At 54.8% G+C, this 21990-nt stretch overlaps 8 protein-coding genes across 8 annotated transcripts; 6 read left to right on the top strand and 2 right to left on the bottom strand.

Annotated features, from left to right (window-relative positions):
- Positions 1-219: 219 nt before the first annotated feature.
- Positions 220-1468, bottom strand: JDV02_010374 (Trypsin). The gene is made up of 3 exons (XM_047992109.1): positions 1146-1468; positions 832-1031; positions 220-767 (listed from the first exon to the last, which is right to left on the bottom strand). Exons 1-3 carry the CDS (start codon positions 1404-1406, stop codon positions 449-451), a joined length of 780 nt encoding a protein of 259 aa, XP_047848122.1. The 5' UTR covers positions 1407-1468; the 3' UTR covers positions 220-448.
- Positions 1469-2612: 1144 nt separating this feature from the next.
- On the bottom strand, positions 2613-6352 carry JDV02_010373 (uncharacterized protein; the record flags this gene model as incomplete). The annotated part of the gene is made up of 5 exons (XM_047992108.1): positions 2613-2826; positions 2897-4506; positions 4608-4986; positions 5047-5959; positions 6028-6352. 4 exons carry the CDS (start codon positions 6350-6352, stop codon positions 2911-2913), a joined length of 3213 nt encoding a protein of 1070 aa, XP_047848121.1. The 3' UTR covers positions 2613-2826; positions 2897-2910.
- Positions 6353-6662: 310 nt separating this feature from the next.
- Positions 6663-9605, top strand: JDV02_010372 (uncharacterized protein; the record flags this gene model as incomplete). Its single annotated transcript, XM_047992107.1, has 3 exons — positions 6663-8554; positions 8613-8928; positions 8997-9605. 3 exons carry the CDS (start codon positions 6663-6665, stop codon positions 9603-9605), a joined length of 2817 nt encoding a protein of 938 aa, XP_047848120.1.
- Positions 9606-10455: 850 nt separating this feature from the next.
- On the top strand, positions 10456-11950 carry JDV02_010371 (uncharacterized protein; the record flags this gene model as incomplete). The annotated part of the gene is made up of 2 exons (XM_047992106.1): positions 10456-11664; positions 11734-11950. The coding sequence occupies 2 exons, from the start codon at positions 10456-10458 to the stop codon at positions 11818-11820; spliced, it is 1296 nt and encodes a 431-aa protein (XP_047848119.1). The 3' UTR covers positions 11821-11950.
- Positions 11951-12282: 332 nt separating this feature from the next.
- JDV02_010370 (Alkylglycerone-phosphate synthase) lies at positions 12283-14314 on the top strand. Its single transcript, XM_047992105.1, has one exon. It carries the CDS (start codon positions 12724-12726, stop codon positions 14158-14160), a length of 1437 nt encoding a protein of 478 aa, XP_047848118.1. The 5' UTR covers positions 12283-12723; the 3' UTR covers positions 14161-14314.
- Positions 14315-15266: 952 nt separating this feature from the next.
- On the top strand, positions 15267-16221 carry JDV02_010369 (uncharacterized protein; the record flags this gene model as incomplete). Its single annotated transcript, XM_047992104.1, has 2 exons — positions 15267-15751; positions 15831-16221. 2 exons carry the CDS (start codon positions 15267-15269, stop codon positions 16219-16221), a joined length of 876 nt encoding a protein of 291 aa, XP_047848117.1.
- A 58-nt stretch (positions 16222-16279) lies between these two features.
- Positions 16280-16777, top strand: JDV02_010368 (uncharacterized protein; the record flags this gene model as incomplete). The annotated part of the gene is made up of 1 exon (XM_047992103.1): positions 16280-16777. One exon carries the CDS (start codon positions 16280-16282, stop codon positions 16775-16777), a length of 498 nt encoding a protein of 165 aa, XP_047848116.1.
- A 420-nt stretch (positions 16778-17197) lies between these two features.
- Positions 17198-19095, top strand: JDV02_010367 (Non-specific serine/threonine protein kinase). Its single transcript, XM_047992102.1, has 6 exons — positions 17198-17262; positions 17345-17868; positions 17957-18160; positions 18212-18330; positions 18407-18572; positions 18645-19095. Exons 2-6 carry the CDS (start codon positions 17733-17735, stop codon positions 18830-18832), a joined length of 813 nt encoding a protein of 270 aa, XP_047848115.1. The 5' UTR covers positions 17198-17262; positions 17345-17732; the 3' UTR covers positions 18833-19095.
- The last annotated feature ends 2895 nt before the right edge of the window (positions 19096-21990 follow it).

The following is a 21990-nucleotide window of genomic DNA, read 5'->3' as shown; positions in this document are numbered from 1 at the left end:
TTCTGTCGTAGTAAGAGTTACTATAGAACAGAAAGGCTACAGTCGCAACGCAGCAGACTGTTCACAGGAATTGGCGCATCAACGATTCTTCTAACCAACCCAGAATCTCAAATGCGGTCCACATCTTCGAGGCCTTGTTGACATCTAACTGAGGCGTCTCCGAGTCGACGACTGACCAACAGTCGGCCGACAGCTACCTGCGCAGCGGCTCACCGATTACGGTTTGATTTAATTTGAATAGATTTGAGATCCGATGTATTTGCTTGCAAGCCTTGCGACGCACCTTGTTAATCAAGACGACAACATGCAACGGCCGACAGCTTCTCCAGCGACCAACCAAAACCGACGCTGGAAATTCATTTCCGCCGTTCCAATCCTAACCACCGTTCGCGTGTGGTCATATCTCCATTGGCCCATCAAACGATGAGGATCTCCAAAGTTTGGGATCTTACATGTGGTCGGCAATGAACCGAACAAAGTTGCCCAGCCTGACATATACGCCGGGAGAAGATGCTCGAGCACATCCTTCGCCCCACGACACGAGTCCGATCAAAGCTCCAGTAGCCTGATCAACGATAGGGCCGCCACTGTCTCCTTGGCATGAGTCTTTACCACCCTCCTTCAGTCCCGCACAAAACATATTATCGGTGACGACGTCCCCATAATGCTCCAAGTCTGCTCGACAAGTCTCGCGCGAGACAACAGGGACGGAAACCTTTCTCAATTCTGCTGGCGGGGGCGAGTCGTCGCCCGAAGCCAAATCTCCCCTGATTTACAAAATATTTGGTTAGTAACGTTGACGATAAGTTCTGATCGCGGAGTAGCACGTACCAGCCCGCAATTGTCGCGATTGAATCAGGCGTGGGGTCTGACTCTGGCTCTGGCAACTTGGCATAGCCAATGGTTGAGCTTGCCTGAATCGGAGTCGACAGGTTCCAGAGGGCGACGTCGTTGTCGGTAGTGTTCGAATCATAGTTGGGGTGAATGAAAATGGAAGAAACGCCTACTGATGTGCCGCCGGAGGCCCAGGTCTACAAGTTCCTTAGTTGAAGCACCTAAAGCTAACGTCTGAAGGAGCCGAGAGCAGCCACGAGAGCGCCATGCTCGTCACTTCCATAGCAGCAAAGAAGGAAAGAGGAGCTTACAAGGGATCCCGCACGAACTCGGACAGCTGAGGCCTTCTCGTCCTGGGAGCAATGGGCCGCCGTGAGGACGGTGTTGGCGTTCAACAACGCGCCTCCGCAAAATTGCGACTTCCCATTCGATAAACTGACGATATAAGGGAATTCGCCGGGCCTGGCTAGTTCTCCGCCAACAATGAAAGCGCTCACCGGCTCTTCGGGTATCGCCGCCGCGGAGACGACAGACATCATGAGGGTGATGGTAATTGCGAGTTTTTGCGCCATTGTAAGTACTGGGGCGACAAATGTTTTGTCTATCGGAACCACGAAGAAAGTGAGGAGAAACATCTACAAACGAGGAAGCAGCGGTCTTCAAAGCGGCATCTTTTCAGTATTTATATGCAAAACACGTATCTCTCGCGCCGAAGTCATTATTCACTCTATCCGTTCGCTCTACATGAAAGTCACGCAGCTTCAGGGGCGAGATGCCAATCAGGGTCAGGGGCCCCCCGCATAGATGCGCATCCCTGGAGCGTTCATGCCAATCTCAGTACGCAATTCGGAACTCTTCCCAACCAAATTGTCAGATGACGCCTTGCCTCCCCTCTCCCCTCCTTCTTTAACTAGCGATAATGTAACATGAGCGCTCGGTGGCAGCGTTCACCTGATCGTACGGATGGGGCTGTACATGTAGTAGCACTATCCGTGCGCAGAATATATTCAACCAACACTCCGTCATCGGGTTGACATCCCGATAGGAGGATACAAGAAAGTCAGACTCGGCCATTGAGTACGTCAATATCGTCCCCTAGGAATAGCGAGTATTGCAATTGGTCCCTCTAGCAGATGGCAGCTTGCATGATACGTGAAGGGCTCTGTGCAAATATTAACTCACTCATTGAAGGAAAGGGTTATCTACATGTACATTTCGTCTATCTACCACACCTCCAGGTTGATAGATCACTAACTGTGCGTGGTAGATAGATAGGTGCAGTACGCGAGCTATTCCGCATATGGGCATAATTCAGAGCGTCACGTTACGTTCTGGCGCCATAATCCACAGCTTATAACCAAAGTGTCTCAGACCTTACCAACTCAGCAGACCACTGCTCTGTCCTATACAACGTTTTATCAGTACTTCGTGCTCGAAAGATTGACGAGTGGGGAGCAGGACTGGAGGCGAAGCTAAGTGAGAGGCGCAGTAAGAGGCGCAGTAATAGGCGATCGGCCCCTTGTGGGGACCTCTAATACCTTGAGGAACGAATTGAAGTTGGGCGGGGATGGGAGGTATGGTAATGGGCGTTAAGTACTGTCGTTCGTTTCCACTTTATCAGGCGAGAGATAGGAAGAAGTTGAGGTTATTCTAGACTACACAAGTGGGGAGCGCACGGCCTAGCCCGGCCATGCTACTCAGAGCCTTGAGGAACGAAGTGGGCTCTTTCACTGAAGCTAGGCATTACCTCTAGCTCTGCCCCTGCCCCTGCCCCTGACCTCTGCCTCTGACTTGACCTCCCTCTGCCTTCGATCCCTGCCTCTAACCTTTGCCTCCGACCTCTACCTTTGACTCGTACCTCCGACCTTTACCTCCGACCTCTACCTTTAATCCTTACCTCTAGCTCTCAAGGTCAAACAGGCTATGCCCGTAGCTGTATAACCTATTCCGTGCCCTCCCAAGGTTCTACCGGTAATATATATGATAAGGGTCCTATTGCCTTTCCTTTAGTTCACTCTTTAGGCGGCCTGGCTGGCGGCTGTGCTTAGTTCGTTACACCCACCGTCTAGATCCCCCTCACCTCGCCCACTTTACCGTAGGAAACATGATATCTGGGTCAATTCGTCCCAGACCATGCTTCGCGGCGTCAATCGGCTCCAGCACGTATCCATCAGCACTGACGTACACCTCTTCGACCCAGAGCTTGAGCTCTGAAACGACTTGCAGATCCGTCGACATATCGTCACTGCCACCGTTCGTGGTCCCGCGCGTCTCCTTCGACACGCTCTTCTCCTTGCTGCTCCCAGACCCGCGCCGCTCGAAGTGACAGCTTGCGAGATGCGAACCTGCACTGAGCCACCTCGTGTAGCGCTTCTTTGACGCGCAAGATGAACAATTGAATAGAGGATTTTCGCACCGGAGGCTGGAGCTAAGGCCGACGGTCGCGGGGTCCCGGCACATGTACCGCTTTACGATGCCCTGGTGCGCCGCGACGACGTGTCCAACTAGTTCGTCGTGGCTCGTGAAACATTTGCTGCATCCTCTGCACCTAGCCTTTAGGTGATCAGGCTTTTTTAATTTCGCTGCGTCAAAAGTCGAAGGTCCGAACTGTGCATGCGACGTAGCTGTTGCGCCGTCTTCTTTCGCTAGGCTGGTCGAGTCTGGCATGAGAGTCGGGGTTCCCCGCTTCTCGTCCTCGCTCCAAGAATAGTAATTAAGTATTAGAAGACCAAGTAGGTCTAAAAATTCGTCCCACTCCTGTTCCCCTGCCCGTTTCGTAGCCACTCGCAGCATGAGTTCGCGCAGCTCAGGCTCCCTCTCTGCCTTTTGTGTGAGGAGAGCAATGACAAAGCCGTGGGTATGCGGCACGAATGGAGATAGATCTACGGGCTGGGCCGGTGTAGAGCGAGGGGCGTTGGAAATGTTTGCCGCCGACAAATCACGAGGCTCCTCATCGACAACCGACCAGGCCTCGTTGGTGTCCGTTGGAAACCAAGGTTCGACTAGCCCGCTTTGCGCATTGGTCTGAGGCGCATCGTTTATGGTCTGATATCCGATACGACCTTGATGCCTTCTTGTCCAACTAACGATTTCCATAAAATCATCAACTGCCCCGTGATGACTCGTCATCATTCCAGTCATCGCGGACGTGCTGTCTGTATCCTTCATAGTCAATAGTGTTGAAGGAAATGGCGTGTACATAGGTCCAAAGGGCAGTGTGGTCGTGCCCTGGGAACCAGCATCCAGTGGTAGGGTGAAATCAGGCGTCGACGATGTGAACACGTCGCGGACGGCATCATAACGGGACATGGAGGTTGGGCCCGTGAAGGTGTCGCAGCCGTCAAGGTAATTCGTTACGAGCGCTCGGTCAGCAGAGCCGGACGTGAGCGTCCATGCTTCATTTCGCTGCCGCAGCGCCCGATGGAGTGTTTCTGCGCCGTACGTTGGAGAGAACACATCGAACTCGAACTCCAAAGGTTCCGGCACTATTCTGTGTTTCGAGCTCGCGAGGACCTCGCTCGTCCGCATTTCGCCGACTTCACCCTGATCCTCGAAAACGAGTGGCTCTCCCATATCTGTGACGGCCCTGATCGTGTTGCGGTTAGAGAGCGCGTCGAAAGATCCCTGATTACTGGCTCCATCCTCGTCTTCGTCGTCCTCATCGTCATAGTCCTGTAAGTAGCGCTACCAGTCAGCGTGATTCGCCTGCGGGTGGTCCATACTGGTTCACCAGGGACGAAGGCCCACTAAAGTCGCGAGCGACAAACACATACCGGAGGAAGTGACTTGAGAGCGAGTGATCTGAGGTGCCCAGCGATGTGTTGCTCAAGGATGCCATGCACCTTTTCCACCGTTTTGCCACACAGGGGACATGATGTGAATAGTGGCCCTGTTGCTTTTCTGCTCCTGTCGACCAGCATGGCAAGCTCGGCGTCGCTGTAAGGCTTCCTATGCCCTTCAATGAGGTGAGTACGAAAGGCCTCCTGCGTCTCGAAGTGCTGGTCTCGATGTTCCTTTGCTGGACATTTCCATCGCAGGGTGTGTTGCTTCATGTGATTCAACCACGCCTCGCTACGTGCCCATATCTTGTCTGGCTGATCACATTCCTCAAAGAGGCATACGTAGGCGTCTAGATCATTCTTGACGTGCTCTCTAGAGGGCGTTGACAGGTTAGTGTCGGCGATGCTGCTCATCATGTGTGGAGAAACTGACCTCCAAACTTCCTCTTGTTTCAGGTCCGCGCTGGTGAGAATACAGAGGCAGAAGGGGCACACCACTTCAACAACAGACTGTTTGCAGTCCTCCCACAAAATTTTCAGCTCTCGTTGGTTTTGCTGCTGCTCGTTCGCTAATAGGTTTTTTAGCCCCTCCGTTGCGTTTTCTTCGCCTTTCGGGTCTTCTGTATAGCGTGCAGTAATCTGGCCCAACCGGTATTCGAGCTTTTCCTCTTGCTTCAATTTGAACAATTTGTATCTATTCCTGATGTGTTTGCTCGGTGGTGGTGGGAAAATGAGTGGCTCGTGGGAGCTGATCGCGACTGTTCTCGACCTTGAGACCACGGTAGGCGCTTGAGCTTCTCGGAAGGCTGGCATTGCAAGAGTAGTCGCGCTTCTCATGGCGGTCGACTGCGCTATACTCTCGGCAACCTTGAAATTGACATTGGTAGTTGCTTCAGGGTCCGAGTCTCGCATAGGTCTGCGTGGATTGGCGACGGGAGCTTGATCCCGGGGTGGTTGGATCGTGGGCTTGGTCACAGGTTCAGCGGGCTTGATGGGGTTGCCAGAGTAGCGGAACCTCCGATATAGTATCAGCTTCCTCCTCAGAACCATCGTCTTGGCCAATCGCCTTCGAATCACCTCACTGCAGTCAGGGAAGCGGTCGAGGATGTTGCCTGCGTATGCGTCCATCAAGGGTACCTCGAGCTCGTTCCCATGTACGTCCTTGATGACGAAGTCTTTGGGGGCTTTGGCCTCCTGTGCCTTTCTCCCTGCTTGGCGAATCGTGTTTGAGAGATCATGAAGAAACGTGAGCTCGCTGGCAATCTCCAAAAGAAGGCGCTCGAAATCGCCTCCGGCAAGGCGTTGATTGCGATCGGGAATTTGCAACAGAGGGTCCCCGAGATCAGCTAGAAACGTGCATACTAGATAGTGTTATAAATCATAGCTGCAAATTGGTAAGGCAACAGAAACTCACGCTGGACAACGAGGTCATTCAAGACACCAAGAAGCCCGACTATGGTAGCACGAAGTCCGATTGCCTCTCTGAGTCGATGGTCCAATGATAGCTTCGGCTTCGCGAAGACGCCCATGTTGAACGCCCATATGGAGAAGCGGGCTAGCTGGTCTTCGATGGATGACTGCCTTTGCGCGTCGACAACCGTGGCGCTCTCCTTGCATCGCTCGAAGGATGCGATGCATTTCCCGGCGCTCAACGCGATCACAGCATCCGGCGACGACCCAACCCCAATGGGCGGCCTTCTCGCGTTCAAGGTCAGGGTGCCGCGGAGAGACGCGGCCATTTCTGAGGCCCGAGTAGACGTGCATTTGTCGTTGCGTGATAAGATTTGAGAATGTCGAGATGAGACGGCCGGCCCAGCGCGGGGGCGGCTGGAACAGATCGATCCCTGTGCGGCAGCCTCACGTGTTGGGCCAGGCGGCCTGCGAGGCGGCCGCCCTCTGTCCTACATCGACAGACCCCCAGACTTGGTGAGGGGGTGAACATGCTTCAAAGAAAGGACAAGACTTGTCGCGACAGATCTGATGATGCCACGGCCTCACACGACAAGCACATCTCGTGCGGACGACAACGAAACGGGGCCGCCGACAGCCATGCTGGAGGACGTGCAGTTGCTAGGGCAGGTGCTACCCGTCTTTCGGCAGGCGTGCGAGATCCTGGCTGAAGAGCACAGCGCGACCGAGCTCAGGAAGTTCTACTGGCATGTGAGCGCTTTTGCCATCACTCTCTCGAATCTTTATGACGACGAGCCCGACGCCTTCTGTGCAAGCTTGTCCGACACCCGCATGGCCAGGCTTCTTCTTCGGTCCCTTGACCGCGTTGTCGACCTGAGCGAGGCGCCACCGCGCGATGACGCCGCCGTCGATGACGCCGCCACAGGCCGCAATCCCACCACTGGTGACCTTGACGGCCTGCACGCCTTAATGCAGGCCTGGACCACCGACACGGGTAGCGGGGACTTGGACAGAACATCTTTCGCGCTGTGGCGTCTCGACTTTGGCTCTCAACAACGCCGCGATGATTTGATCAGCCAGCTCAAGGCGGCTGAAGAGATATGTCAGGCAAGTCAGAGGGCTGGCAAGTCAAATGTTGACGTGGAGGACGACATCGCCAGCAAAAAGAGAAGCATGCCGCCGCTTCACATATGGCCTCTGGCTCGGTCAGTCTACGCGGCGCTCGACTCGTCCAAGACCGACATGTGTGATACCTGCAAGGTGCCCCATGGATACGGCGCGAGACTGTGCATCGAGACGTACCGAGCCCATGGCTACGCCGAGGAGTGTGACTTCAACATGTTTCTTGGCCTGGACCAGCTGTGGCATGAAGCACGCATCCGGTCTATGACCAAGTCCATGGTCAGGTTCGCCATCGATGAGGCCAGCAGCGCGGAGGATACTGGATCGCAACGGGCGGCAAACGGCACCGCCCGCCGTGGCAGGATCGAAACAAAAGTAAAATACTTGTGTCGCCAGATCAAGGACTCCAAGACACGCTGGATGTACCGGCTGAACTTTGAGCTCAGGAACAACGAGCTTTGGAAGATACCATCCGAGCCGAGCAAGTTCCAGATCGACAAGTCAGAGGAGGCCGTCACGCTGTCGCATTTCATAACGGAACGGCCCCACGTTCTCAACGACAAGACAAAACGGATCCTAGCCGTACTTTTGGGGTATGCTGTGCTCCATGTCTACGGTACAGGCTGGATCCAGCCCACTCTGTGCTCCGACGACATCTTGTTCTTCAAGGCCAACGGAGGAGTTCCCTTGAAACCATATCTACAGATTCGACCGGGCCCTGTGAAATCGCAATCGTGTCCCGAGGCTGAGAGAAGCGAACCAGACCCTGACGACGATTTATTCTATCATCCTTACCCTTGTTTGGTCAACTTGGCCCTCATGCTCATGGAGCTGCATCAGGCAAGGCCTTTGGAGGTCATCGCCTGGGAGCATCGCTTGACGGTATTCCCTGACATGAGCGACGAAGAAAGGTTCTTGGTCGCCGGGCAAATTTTTGACACCTGCAAACATGACTTCCAAGATCAGACAAGGATGGCCATTGATGCCTGTTTGGACGTGACCATCGGCGTCGATGGGGATGATGATGAGCCGGACGAGGACAGCCTGCGATGTGCCATCTACCAGAATATTGTTCGAAGACTGGAAGATGAATTGGAGCAAGGCTACAGCTATATCTCTGTCGATGGCCTTGACACCCTTGCACAGACGCTAGACTTGACAAACCACGGGAGGCCAATCCAGTCTGAGCCACAGCCAGTGCGATCAAGATCACCTCGGATAAGAACACGGTCGTTTACATCCTCTAGGAGGTCTTGGAGCAACGAAAGTGAGGAGACCGGGCGCCGCGTACGCCATAGGATGTCGTCCTCGGGCTGGTTGTGGCCACTTGAGGAGGCGTGGGCGTGTGCTCCGCCCAGACTCAGCTTCTTTGACGACCAAGAAAACCCTGATCTGGCGTCGACGGCGAGGTGAGTCTATTTGGAACGGAAAATGCCTTGATCGGCTTCATCACTCACACCACGTTAGGAGAAAGGCCTACATATCCTGGAAGGAGAGTGTTCGTGATGTGTACAAGAGGTTCTTGCCCGAAGCTGCGACAAGGCGCCGTGTCACGATTGCCGTTCTAGACAGTGGACTTGACCTCGACCATCCCGTTTACTCTTGCAACAATAGGATCAAGGCGGCGGTATCGTACGTAGATGGCGATCGAAACAACGCCTGCGACCTGAGCGGCCACGGCACTCACGTCACGAGTCTGCTGCTCGACTACGCGCCAGAAGCCGACATATACGTCATCAAGATTGCCAACAACGACCCGGTACCATCGTCAAACATAGCTGTGGTATGACCCAGGAGGCAGATTGCATGTTCACAGGTTGAGTGGGTCGACATAACTGATTGATATAATAGGCTATCAACGATGTGGTGAGGCAACGGAAACCCGACATCATCTCCATGTCTTTTGGGTGGCCAGCTCGAGACAGTGGGTATAGCCGGTTTGAAGACGCCCTCAAAAACGCTCGATTCCACGACGTCCTCATCTTCGCTGCCGCATCCAACGACGGTGCCAACGCGAAGCGAGCCTGGCCGGCCAGACATCGAGACGTCATATGCGTCCATGCCACTGCCACAGATGGGACGCCGTCCCCTTTCAACCCAAGCCCAATAGTAGGAGACAATTTCGCCACGGTGGGCGAGGCTACAGAAGGGGCCTGGCCTCTGGGCCTCTGCGATACGACGGGTAGCCAGAGCTGCCCCCTCGCCTACAAGTCGGGGACGTCGTACGCGACTCCCATACTAGCAGGAATCGCTGCGTTTCTGCTGCAGTACGCCCGAGAGAACCTTCCAGCCAGGGAAGCCGCCAGGTTGAAGCAGCTCGACGGCATGGCCACTGTCTTAAGGCGGATATCGGTGGTCAAGCAGAGCTACAACTACATCGCCCCACGCTTACATCCCGACAACTTCTTCGGCAAGGGTGACGGATACTTGAAGACAAACCTTAAAGAGGCCCTGTCATGATCTGATATGGGAGTAACTGGGTGCTAGGAGCTCCAAGACTATGAAATTGGGCGCAAGCGCGAATTCTCCCCTGGACGTGAGCCTGCAGGTATCTACTTCTGCGAATTCGGCATACATGCCGTCCTGCTCGTTGAGTACCCTGTGGAGTTGAAGTGTAAAGAGAAGTGGGAGGCGCACTTGAAGCCAGAACATTGTCGAAGAGGACGAACGATGGGTCATGAATGCAATGTTCACGGTCCTGTTGGCGGCCAGCGTGGGGGTTCCTAATGAACGCGAGGAGGGCCGAGATATTCGCGGCGATGGCTGCCCACGCGGCAATGCTCGTTTGTCTTCGCATCGCTATTCGCCCGAAACATATCTAGATAATGAAGATACGGCACTAGAAATCCCACGTCGCTGGCGTAGTCGTCTTGTTTAGGCTTTACCATCTACGAGGTCCTGCCTAGCACCTGTACGCCTTCGCTAGTTACTTCAATGTTCTAGGAACTTCCCAACTGAGGGCATGCATATTGCGGGCAGATAGGGACAAAGTCTACGATACTGCGTTCCAATGGCATAAATTAATTAACGCCAGCCGACGTCATTGTCGGGACCAGAGCTTTTCGGCCTTTATTTATTATAGGCTTCGGTGGCTGTCGCTATCATACCCGCCGCAGGCGGACGGCTTTGAGATGGGCCGACTCCGAGCCGAGGCTGGACTTGCTCTACCGGAGCTAGTAGTAGTGGCCGGCAAACCAACTTGAGCGGTCGCGATGCTCTTATTATAAGACGCCCTGCCTCAGCCGCAGTGGACAACGGCAACGAGTTGTTTGTATCACAACAAACAAATAATACCGACGACTTCTTAACAATGCCCGCAGACCCAAAGCTCAATCTGGACGACCGCGTGCCGTGGAGCGAGCCGGCGTGGTATCGCAGCCTGTCGTCGCCGTACTACAACGAGTCGCACCGACGGCTGCGCGACCGCGTGCGCAAGTACTTTGACGACAAGATCCTACCCCAGGCGCTCGAGTGGGAGGACGCCGGCGACGTGCCTCGTGATGCGGCGCTGCAGTTCTGCCGGTCGGGCATCCCCTTCGAGGACGTGCCCGTCAAGTACCGCCCGACGGACATACCCGTGCTGGCGGGCGTCCCGCACGAGCAGCTCGACGCCTTCCACATGCTCATCGTATCGGACGAGATGGCGCGCATAGAGGGCGGCGTGGGCATCGCCCTGGCGGGCGCGTCGTCGATTGGCACGCCGCCCATCATCCATTACGGCACGGAGGCGCAGAAGGCGAGGTGGCTGCCGGGCTTGTTCGACCGCACGACGAGCTTCAGCCTGGGCATCACGGAGCCGGGCGGCGGGTCGGACGTCGCGCAGCTCAAGACGACGGCGGAGAAGACGCCCGACGGCAGGTTCTACGTCGTCAACGGAGCCAAGAAGTGGATCACGGGCACCCCCTGGGCCTCGCACATGACGACGGCGGTGCGCACGGGGGCCGCCGGCATGAAGGGCATCTCGGTGCTCGTCATCCCCATGGACAGCCCCGGCGTGAGCCACGAGAAGATCCGCAACAGCGGGCAGAACGCGGGCGGCGCCTCCTTCGTCGACCTCGACAACGTAAAGGTGCCCGTCGAGAACCTCATCGGCGAGGAGAACAGGGGGTTCCCCGTCATCATGAAGAACTTCAACCGCGAGCGCTTCCTGCTGGCCGTCGCCTGCAACCGCAAGAGCCGGACCTGTCTGGCCATGTCGTTCCAGTACGCCATGCAGCGCGAGACGTTTGGCCGGCCGCTCATGCAAAACCAAGTCATCCGGCGCAAGCTCGTCGAGCTGGCGCACCGCGTCGAGGCGCACTGGGCATGGCTCGAGCAGATTGCGTACCATGTCGGGCAGTCGCCGCTGGGCTGGCAGAGTCCGGACATTGCGAGCCGCATCGCCCTGGTGAAGATCCAGGGCGGGCAGATGGTCGAGCTGGCGGCCAGGGAGGCCCAACAGATCTTTGGAGGCGCCGGATACCAGCGGGCCGGGCCGGGCGCGACGGTCGAGCAAATTAGTCGGGACCTGCGAATGCTGGTAAGTTCATTTGGCGTGTCGATGCTGAAGGAGGCTGTCCATGGGCCAGGCTAATCCTGACTTTGACAGGTCGTTGGCGGCGGCAGCGAGGAAATCATCTCGGATCTGGCGATTCGGCAGGAGCTTTCCGCGGTAGCAGGCAAGGCGAAGATGTAACAAATGCCATCCATCAAGCATCTGGGGTAGGAGCTGGAAACAAAGGTCATCGTAATATCCGTCACATGACGGGCGGTGGCGACACACCAGGACAGGGGCGGCAACCTATGAAACATGCATTTCGATAGCGACAGTTTGGCGGGGACTGTTAGTATAATATACGAAGTTCACGCCTGCCAGAGACATTACCACGATCGACGCCACAGCAATCGTGTCCGGCAATTGAGGAGCAAAGCCGGGAGATCCTTACCGACTTGCGGAGAAGCCATCGGGGAGCCCATCACGAAACAGCATCTGCGCTCCAGACACGCGGCCGGCTCAGCAGCTCGTATCCATCGCTGAGATGCCCGTGCCGCGGGAGGAGCAGCGGTGATGGAATCAGCTTTGTGGAATCAGCACCCCTTTCGTGGTCAATCCGCTGATTCGCTCTTCGGCAGACCGAGTTCTCCGACCGAGTTTAGCATCCGCCGAATTCCACTTACACGGGGCCGTGCTGCCGCCCCCTCCAGAGGCCAATGGCGGGCCCCCGCAGCATCTGGACGAATTTCGTCCGAGATTCGCGACAACTCCTTACTCGCACTCTCTCGTTGTGCCGACCCTGGCCCCGCGATACCCACCGCATACACCTCTACGGTGTCATGCGCGATGTACAGCAAGGCCGAAGGGGGGCGTCTGGGTGAAGAGTACATGCATTTCGTATTGAGGTCCAGACATGTGGAGAGCAAATGGCTGACTTGGTGAGGCACCGAGGCGTAAGCTGACAACGGGACTCGTTAGCCGACGGGCCAGCGCCTGAGGCTGACGCCCGTCGAGAACAACTATAAAGACAACTAACTGCCCTCCGTGAAGTCATGACGAACCAGCGGGCAGATCTATACACCAACAGTATCCAAAATCGTCGTCATGGCCTCTACACTATCGGGAACAGACAGCCTTGCCTGTCCCTTCGTCATTCCATCCCCCGAAGTCGCCCTCAGCGACATCCTCCCACGGTGGACCGAATCAAACCTATCTCACCCCGCCATCATCATCACTCCAAAGAGTGAGGAGGACATCGTCGCCGCCATTCGCCTCGCCAAGCAGAACGGCCTGAATGTGGTGCCCGCCGGCGGTCGTCACGGCGCCTTCGTCGCTATTAACTCCAAGACCGCCCTGCTGGAGCTCAAAGACTTCAAGACCATTGACTTGGACAAGGCTAAAGAAACCGTCCGTGTTGGAGCAGGCGTGCTGACCGGGGACCTGCTCAAGCATCTCGTCGAGGAGGGCTACTACACGACGCTCCCCAACTCCAACGCCGTGAGCATCATCGGCGGCATCCTCGGAGGCGGCAACACGGCGCAAAACGGCCTGCACGGCTTTATGGTCGACAACGTGCTCTCCTTTCGGGTCCTCACGGCGGACGGACGGACCGTCGAGGTGTCGTCCTCCTCGTCGTCGGGAGACGAGCTCGCATTGTTCAACGCCTTGTGTGGCGTGGGCCACGGTCTCGGCGTCGTCACGGCCGCCACGATGAGAGTCTACCCCGTTTCCTCACTGCGACTTACGGAAAACAAAGTCTGGTCGCGCCTCTTGATGTTCCCTCCCCCGGCCCTCGACGCCGCAGTCGATGCCTTCCTGTCCTTTGATCAGGTCCCCGCACCGCTCACCCTCACAATCATGTTCGTGCGCAGTCCGCCCGGCACCCCATCAGCGGGCTCGCCAATCATCCTCATCGCGGCGACGTACTACGGCCCCGCAGAGGACGCGGAAAAGGCAGCCGCGAAGCTCTTTGACGAAGCGGTCGTGGGCAAGGCCTTCAAGGCAGACACCATCATGGTGCCGCTGCCGGCCATCAACAACGGCATGGAGCCGAACAACGCGCTCGGCGGGTTCAAGGCCATGAACTCTGCGCGCCTCAAGCAACTGACGCCCGAGACCATCAAGCAGAGCTTCGCCAGGTGGGTCGAAGTCACTGCCGACGCCCCCGACGCCGCCCGCACGGTAGCCCTGTTCATCAAGTTCAGCCCAGACAAGATGATTGCCAATGGGGACCTGCCGGAGCACAAGGGCAAGTTCTTCGAGGGCCGCGATCGGAGCGCCACGGCGATTGCCCTCCCGTGGTGCGCATCGCCTGCGTCCAAGGTCAAGCTGGACGGGTTCGTGGATGAGTTCCTCGAGCGCGTGCGCAAGGTGGATGCTGTTCCTCCGAGGACATTTGCCAACACCATGAGGTTCGGCGCGACCCTGGATGAGCTGCTGTCGAAGGAGAGGGTGACGGAGGTTCAGAGGATTAAGGCCTCATGGGACCCAGAAGAGGTGTTTTGGAGCCCGTATTCCCAGCCTGCAAGGAGCTCTCTATAAGGAAGTCTTGGATGCTCTTTTCACATCTCCTTGATACTTGCTGCAATTTTGTAGCAGTAGACATACAGCCGAACGTTTGTGTCCCTGATTCCATTCCCACACGCTAATCCCCTCGTAGTTGATGCGTTAGAATAGCAATATTTAAGAAACCAGCAGAATCGTCCCTTGGCCCGGGCATCACAGTCATACTTGAAACTATGACCAACATGGCTGCTGCTACACTGTGCAGGCTCGTGGGATGTAGCCCTGTGTGAGTGGTCTGCATCTAAACCCAGACTAGGCATATATTGCACTACCAGCTGTGTTTGGTGGCTGCCTGATATTCCAATCAATCATTCCTGACCACTCGAAAGGCTTCAAGTTTCTGACACTATTCGGTGCTACTCAAATACTGGATGTAGCACAACATCTGGGAGCCTTCTAGTTTCTTAAAAGTACGGCCGCGTTTGCTGGCATTTTTGTCAGGTCTCTGGTTGCACTACTTCATCGGAGATCGTCGCGATTCATGCCTCAACACCTTTCGTAGGCAAGCAGAGCGCAGCTCGTCTTACAATTTGACTCGCCGGAACGCGGATGCCTCCGTACAAACTACATGTCTACTCATTCGTCACACCGTACAAACACACCGAGGCGTTCGCCAAAGGACGGGGGTACCAGACATTGACACATCTATACGCTCTGCTGCACACACTTCCGTAACTCAAACCCATGCGTACCAGTTGCTTCGGCCCGTGGGGAACTTGATGCGTGTCTCACCAGGGATATATGCAGGCCAGGTGCTTGCACTGCCGGCTGGACGCAGACTTTCAGCTCCATGAAAATTGCCAGACGAACCAGACATGAATCGAGTTGAAGCCCAGATTACGTGTACCGCATCCGGAGATACACAATGAGGATGTACTGCCTTGAAACGCATCCCGATTTGAATGTTATCGGCTAAAGCGAGAGTCAGTTGACAGCCGGTGTGCCGTGTGCACGACTGTGTATTCCAACGCAAGAGTACCTCATCTTTTGATGACTATAAAAGCTCGCCCGCCCTCATTCTTAAGCAACTCACCATAAATGTCCAGAATTTCCAGACGTTGTGCCACTTCGAAATTCAGAAGATGTTCCGCATCAGATGGAACGAAGAGCTCATGGCCAAGGCCGTCGCGGGGGCAAAGACGGCTGCCGAAGAGGGCAGGGACTTGGGTGCCAAAACCCCCGCGGAAGCCGCACAGTACGTCTGTACGTTTTTCGCGTGCTGTGCTGGACTGGTCCCGCAGGTGGGATTCCTATTGGAAATTTTCGGCAGCCTGTTCGGCTCGGTGTTCGGCGCACCAGACTCGAATGAAGAGATTTGGGAGGCGCTGCGCAAGAAGATTGAGAACCTGATTGACTGCAAGATCGAGGAACACCACAAACAGACACTGAAAGACACGATTGATGGGCTTAAGAACTATATGAAACGCTACCAGCAATTTTGCGTCAACTTCGAAAAAGCGCCCGAAGACCAGAAAGCGGCGGCGGCGCTCAATGTCCTAGTCGAACATATTGCCTTTCTGGGCGCCATCGAGCTTGAAATGCCGCATTTTCGATCCAAGGGTTACGAGTTGGCCACTATCTCGATGCTTGGCACACGCGGCCAACATTCATCTCATTCTCTTGAGAGATGTTATCATGCATGGGAGATCTTGGGGCTACATCGAAGCCAATATCGAAGGCATACGTCAGGACTTTGTGAGATTTACATCGCGAGGAGCGTACTCCCACGCACAACGTGGAGAGTACATCTCACAGCAAGCTTCGACTCTAGCACAGGCCATCACAAAAGGTGAGGAGCTAGGGTTTCATGCCGAAACACTGGACATATGGCGAATGTCCTACACCGATCTCCTACAGTCCAGCAAAGTCGAAAACGAGTACAAGGACATGAGCTACGTGTCCTACGTGTTGAAAATCTACGAAAATGGCCGCAAGCAGGTGCAGCCATACGCCCCGTCGAAGCATTATCCAGAAGCCCTCAACATCGGCATCACGGAGGCCGAAAAGCTCAGAGCCTACGCGGACTACGACTCTTGAAATGATCATGAACGTTCTTACCTATATGGAATTTTGGCCCTACCTGGCCGGCAAGACAATGCCAACCCATGTCCAGATAGCCCTTCATCGCGAAATCTTCAGCGGCCCCTGGGGCCGGCACACGACCTACGCAGATTGGACCGAGGAGAAGCCCTTTGGCATCCACCAGCACGACGAGCGCATCACCGCGCTCTATCTCCGAGGCTGGGACGATGTGGACTGCGTGCAGATAAAGTACGACGACCGGTGGGGCTATCATTACGGATCCGAAACCGGAGGCGCGCCGCAGCACCTCGACCTGGCGAAGGACGAGTACGTGGAGTCAATTGATGTGCGTTACGGCCACAAGCTTGGGATGGTCAAGTTTGTGACGAACAAGGAACGTGAGGTGCAGGTTGGTAAGGAAAGGCATGGTTTTGTGTGGGGGACGGCCGAGCGTGGCGGCTGCGAGTTGACGAGCGTTAATGTCACCAAATACGAGGCCCACACTCCTCCAGGCTGCGAGGGCATCATCTTTGGGTTTAGGTCGCGGTGGACGCTGCCGCCGCTCGTCTAGACGGCGTGTTCTGCGGCAATACGTTGATGGCGGCCGTGGAAGTATTGCGACGTCAAGCAAAGAAGAAGGGAAGATCAACGTCAGACGAGTAAAATTCGAGTGTTTCCTTTGTACCAATTCGTTATAATATGTTAGCAGAACTGTTTCTCGGAGACATCTTATGAAGAAACAAGACAGCCTTGCAGTTGGATGTTGAATCTTTGAATGTTGAGCCAAGGCTGACGGACATGGGAAGTATTGACCCAACGCAACCCAGCAGTCAAGCTGGCGGCTGCAGGCAGCTACCCACTGTGGTTTTATTAGCGGCCTCATCAGCAAGCAGTGATCGTCTGAATCCACGTGGACCCTGAGGCCCCATTTGTACCTGCGCCCCGCAACCTCCACAGTCCACGGACTCCAGTCCTCCACCACCCTGCATGTCAAACCTCAAGCGCGTCACCAGCCTCCCTCCATCTCTGACACGGACGATGGCATCCGCACATCAAGTGAGTTCGTGGACGGCACGATTGAGGATGAATCTTTGTGACGTCCATAAGAGATTATACTCATCAAGCTCCATTTCTGAAGAGACGTTTGCACACTACGCCCCGGGTGGATACCACCCTGTCCGAAGAGGAGATGTCTTCAACAACGGGAGGTACAGGATCGTCACCAAACTTGGATATGGTGTTTACTCCACCGTCTGGCTTGCTTGCGACCTCGCGTTGGTTCTCAAAGTGACATGTAACATCTTCTAGATCTGACGCGAGAATACAGAGCCAAACGACACGTTGCAGTCAAGATCCTCACAGCGGACTCTTTCGGGCACCAAAACGCCATCTTTGAGCTGGACATCCTAAAGTGTATCAAGGCACAAGAACTGCAGCATCCAGGAAAAAGCCATATTCTTGGGCTTCTGGACAACTTTGAGCACCATGGTCCAAATGGAAGCCACGTCTGTCTCGTGTTCAAGGCTATGGGCCCGGACTTGACGAAATACAGAAGGCTCTTCCCTGCTCTACGGATTCCACCACCTCTTTTGAAAGGAATTGCGAAACAGCTCTTGCTTGCCCTCTCCTTTCTTCACGATGTGTGTCGGGTCATCCATACAGGTAAGTACCAATGAAGTCGCAACCGGAAACGACAGGATTAGTCAATCGTTCCGCCTCTGTCGAACCTTAATGCTGAGAGAATTCGTAGACATAAAGCCAGGAAACCTTCTCATTGAAACGTCTTCAATCAACGAGATGTTCGAGCAAGCGCCTTCAGAGGCCTTTCGACAACGTGTTTCGCCGCTGAAACCACCCAATGACTTTTATATGGCGTCGACGCAGCTCTCTTCAGCCGAAGAGGATATAGCTCAGCCCACCGAATTATCTGTTCGGTTAGCAGACTTTGGAACCTGTGAGCTTGTCAATTGCAATTGAATCAGACAGACAGAGCTAACTGCATTAGCAAGCTGGCTCGACGACCATTTGACTGAGTGGATCCAGCCTGAGATGCTTCGAGCACCTGAGGTGATACTTGGAGCAGAGTGGGACAGGAAAGTCGACATCTGGAACCTAGGACTCGTGGTGTGTATCCTGGTTTGCTGACTGAGCATATCTCCCGGCGTATGCACGTACATGTAGTAACATCGCGTCTTAACAGATCTGGGAGCTTGCCGAAGGTCGGCTTCTCTTTGACGGCACGTGGACACCTGGCGCTCCCTACACCGCAGAAGCTCACTTGGCACAAATGACTGCCGTCTTTGGAAATATCCCCGAAACGCTATTGTCTCGATCCAAGAACAGAGATCGATACTTTGATGCTGATGGTATGGACACATCCTCTTGCCTGGCTCCGACAGGACATGGAACGTTGACTGGGTCGCTGCTAATCTCCGTAGGCAAACTCCTAGAGCCGTCTACTTTCCCACCTTGCTCTTTAGAACAGTTCAGCAAGAATCCCGATAATTCAGAGGCTGAAAAGGAAAAGTTCTTGAGCTTTATCCATTCCATGACCAGGCTAGAGCCGAAGCAACGACTCGATGCGAAACAGTTGCTCGAATCGGAGTGGCTAAGATCCATCCCTTGACGATTCTAGAGCCGTGTTTCTTAGCGTGCGAGGATATCAATGTATGCTCAGCTCATGTTCTCTGAAGCGCTTTAGCGAAAAGTTCAATGAGTCGAGGAGCTATAATAACCACGGCTCAAGTGCGCGGGCGTCTGCAGCGGGCGACGAATATGGCGTTTGCCTCTCCATTCATGTTGTGGAGCTGTTGGGCCACGCCTATCAAGGCTTTCGCGCGGCTAACATGAGTTACATCTACCTATTTAGTAACGGCGTGAAAAGAAGACAACAGGTTTCTGTATACATTTTGGATACATTTCACTCAAGTAACTGTGACGTCCCTATTATTACAGAATTTGCGTGTACCCGTAGCCTCTTCTATGACACCTCCGCACCTGACACAAAGAAACTTTCAACTACCACCCTCTAACGGTGCTGGGATTGTTGTAAGCTATGCGGCTAGTGTGTAGTACACGTCAGCCCTCCACACACTTCTCAGAGGGAAGACTCGTCATACGAAAGCTGTAGAGCGCGTAGAGTCGCACGTCTTGTAGTTGATCGCGTAGGCCGAGGCTTCGCTGAGAGCGACACCGTCGCCATCTTCCTCATCCCAGTCAAACATGGTTCTTCCGCCCAGCGAGCTGAAGGAGCCGATCGGCCAATGGAAGATTGGTGTTCTTCGTCTCGTGGATGTAGCGATACAGCATCACCGTATCCTTAACGGGCGGGGGAAGTCGGTTTGGGCCGTGAAAAATAGTCGACAGGTTTCGCAGAAAGGTCGTCGCATAGAACGGCCCATGCAGCACTGGCGCTGTTCACATGGGCGGCCAGGTGTGTGCTCGACCGCGAATGCTCCTCGATGCGATCACAGGGTCGCTATTTGTAGTTCATGGAAAGGTTAGGAGGAGTGAGGTGCCGGGGAAAGTTGGGCAAAGACAGATTTACATACTTGGAGCGAGGCAAGAGCTGTACTCTGTTCGAGGAGCCGTCTCCATCCGATGACATGTCTATCATCGTGCCGGGATTGCTTTCTCCGGAGTCAAAAATAATCTCGGATGGTCGTGGTATGACGGCCATCGTGAACTCGGCCTTTGAAAGCGTTGACAGGGAATACTTGGTCGACAAAGGGCCCAAAGTGGCTCGGGATTGGGACAATGCGTTGAGAGAACTGGGCGTCCACAACCCTTCGAAAGGCTGTTTTTATGGCTCGTTGAAATCGGACCAGATTTTTTATGAGCTGTCAAGACCACATGAACTAGAGTTGATCAAGTGTCCCATTGGACCTGGACCTACCTCGTCCCTTGTACTTCGTACAGCCACGAAGGCAGGCGTTCCTGCATGTCTTCTCGTCTGACGTGCTGCCCAGTATCCTGTGCTCTCAGCCACTTGATGCAAACATGGGAGAATTATAGAAGTGGTAGATATCGTACGAGTCTAAGAGACAGGGCGCTTGCCCGCAGGTTGAGAACTAAAAGCCACTCATGCAGTGGCATGGTCCCCATTGCGACATGCAAGAATGGTTCATTGCTTCTGCGATGCGCCTGGGCAATTAGCCAAGTGGCTTGCGCTCGTCTGGTACAACGTCTAGTCGACTTCCAGTCTGGTAGCTGGGAAGAATCCAGACAGATATTTCCGGCTTCAATTCTCGTGCAGGACATGATCCAATCGGCATCCTTGTCCGTTGACAAATATTCGGGCGAAGGCAGAGGATGAAGGCCATACGAGCAGAAAAAGAAACAAAAGGGACAGAAAATCTTGGCCCGTGTCGCAGGTCCTGCATATTGTCTGATGCAATGTCTGTCGGCGACTAAATTGTTATGCCTCGGTTGAGAGCAGGCTTTAGAGGTCAAGTTACTCGAGTGCTCCTGACCTCGTTGCACACAGGGCAGGTTGCGGGATGCTTCCCCCAGCATTGTGTCACATGGTAGTGACAGGTCTCGGGTCCGAGTCGCCGTTGCATTTACGGCCAAGAGAGCGGGAAACGGCGGCTGATCAAAACGGTACTTAATATGAAGTATATTGCACATCGTCTTCATGGATTACAGCGCAGCGGCGCCGGCCACGGCTTGGAGCGTCTATTCTATCCTTTTAAAGGGAGTGTTCCCGCTTCAACGTGAAGGATCCGTTACGATGAAATAACGAGTCTACGTCTATTTGTTTCGGTCCCAATATGGATCGATCCCTTCAAAATCCTATCAATCCTCTTGTGTGGTCTGGTCCTGTTATCGTGTCACTCCAGTCTGTCGCGTTTTTGACCGCCCTTGTCTGCGTCGATGTGCGACGTCGTACCTGCAGCTAGTAATCATGAACGCGCGGCATGCCATTTTCGTAAGGCCGGACCGCGTACCTCGGGAATGAAGGTTTGCCCCAAGGCAAGGCATCAAGAATCCATGACAGGGAGGGAGGGCCGGGACGCCCCTCGGCCGACCACCAACCACCTGCCGGTCCATCGTGCATGGCTGACTTCGACCGTGCGACACAGCCTTGCACAGCTCATTGTTTGAAGCGCTCCAGCCTCATCATTTACATGACAGTAGCTGTAGCTTTTGCTCCATCGTCCTGCCCGAAGAGTTAGTAAATACAGTCTGGATGCTGCACGCAGCCTTGACTGACGCATGCATGTTGTTATGAGGATCGACTGCCCACGAAACACTCGGCAGGATCACGAGGCCGTCAACGGGCAATATTGTCATGCCGTGGCCCGCAAGCATGCAGCAGCAGCAGCACCGTCAGCCATGCTTGAAGTTGCACGTCTCTGGCAACATAGTCCAGCCAGCCCAGTGCAGACAGGTCAGGGGGTCCGCGTCCTGCGACGGCGCCGGCTTGGTTGGCTCTGATGCAGGCACGACATTATGACGCAGTCCGTCAAATTTTCTCCCAGCCTCCCAGCCCAGAGACGAAGAAGCAGTGTCACGTCCTTGGCTCAATAATTTTTTTCTTTTTGACCGCCTTTCGCCGCCCTGCCTCTGGCGGCCGGGTTGTCTGTCGGACGACGACTGCCGCCACCGCCTCGTTTGGCCACCACCACATCCCTTTAACAGTCGTAAGGCCACCCTCAAGTCGACTGCAGGGTTCATGAGCAATGAGAGCGACGCTAAGAGACGGTACTTCCTTCGCCGTACAAAAGCAGGCTTTTAGAGAAGTACTGTCGATCTATCTCATACCCTTCACTACACCTTTTG

Source organism: Purpureocillium takamizusanense, chromosome 12 (assembly GCF_022605165.1).
Source record: "Purpureocillium takamizusanense chromosome 12, complete sequence".
In the NCBI taxonomy this organism is placed as follows: domain Eukaryota; kingdom Fungi; phylum Ascomycota; class Sordariomycetes; order Hypocreales; family Ophiocordycipitaceae; genus Purpureocillium; species Purpureocillium takamizusanense.
The sequence above is the reverse complement of the archived record's forward strand: the minus strand, read 5'-3'. Positions and strand labels throughout refer to the sequence as shown.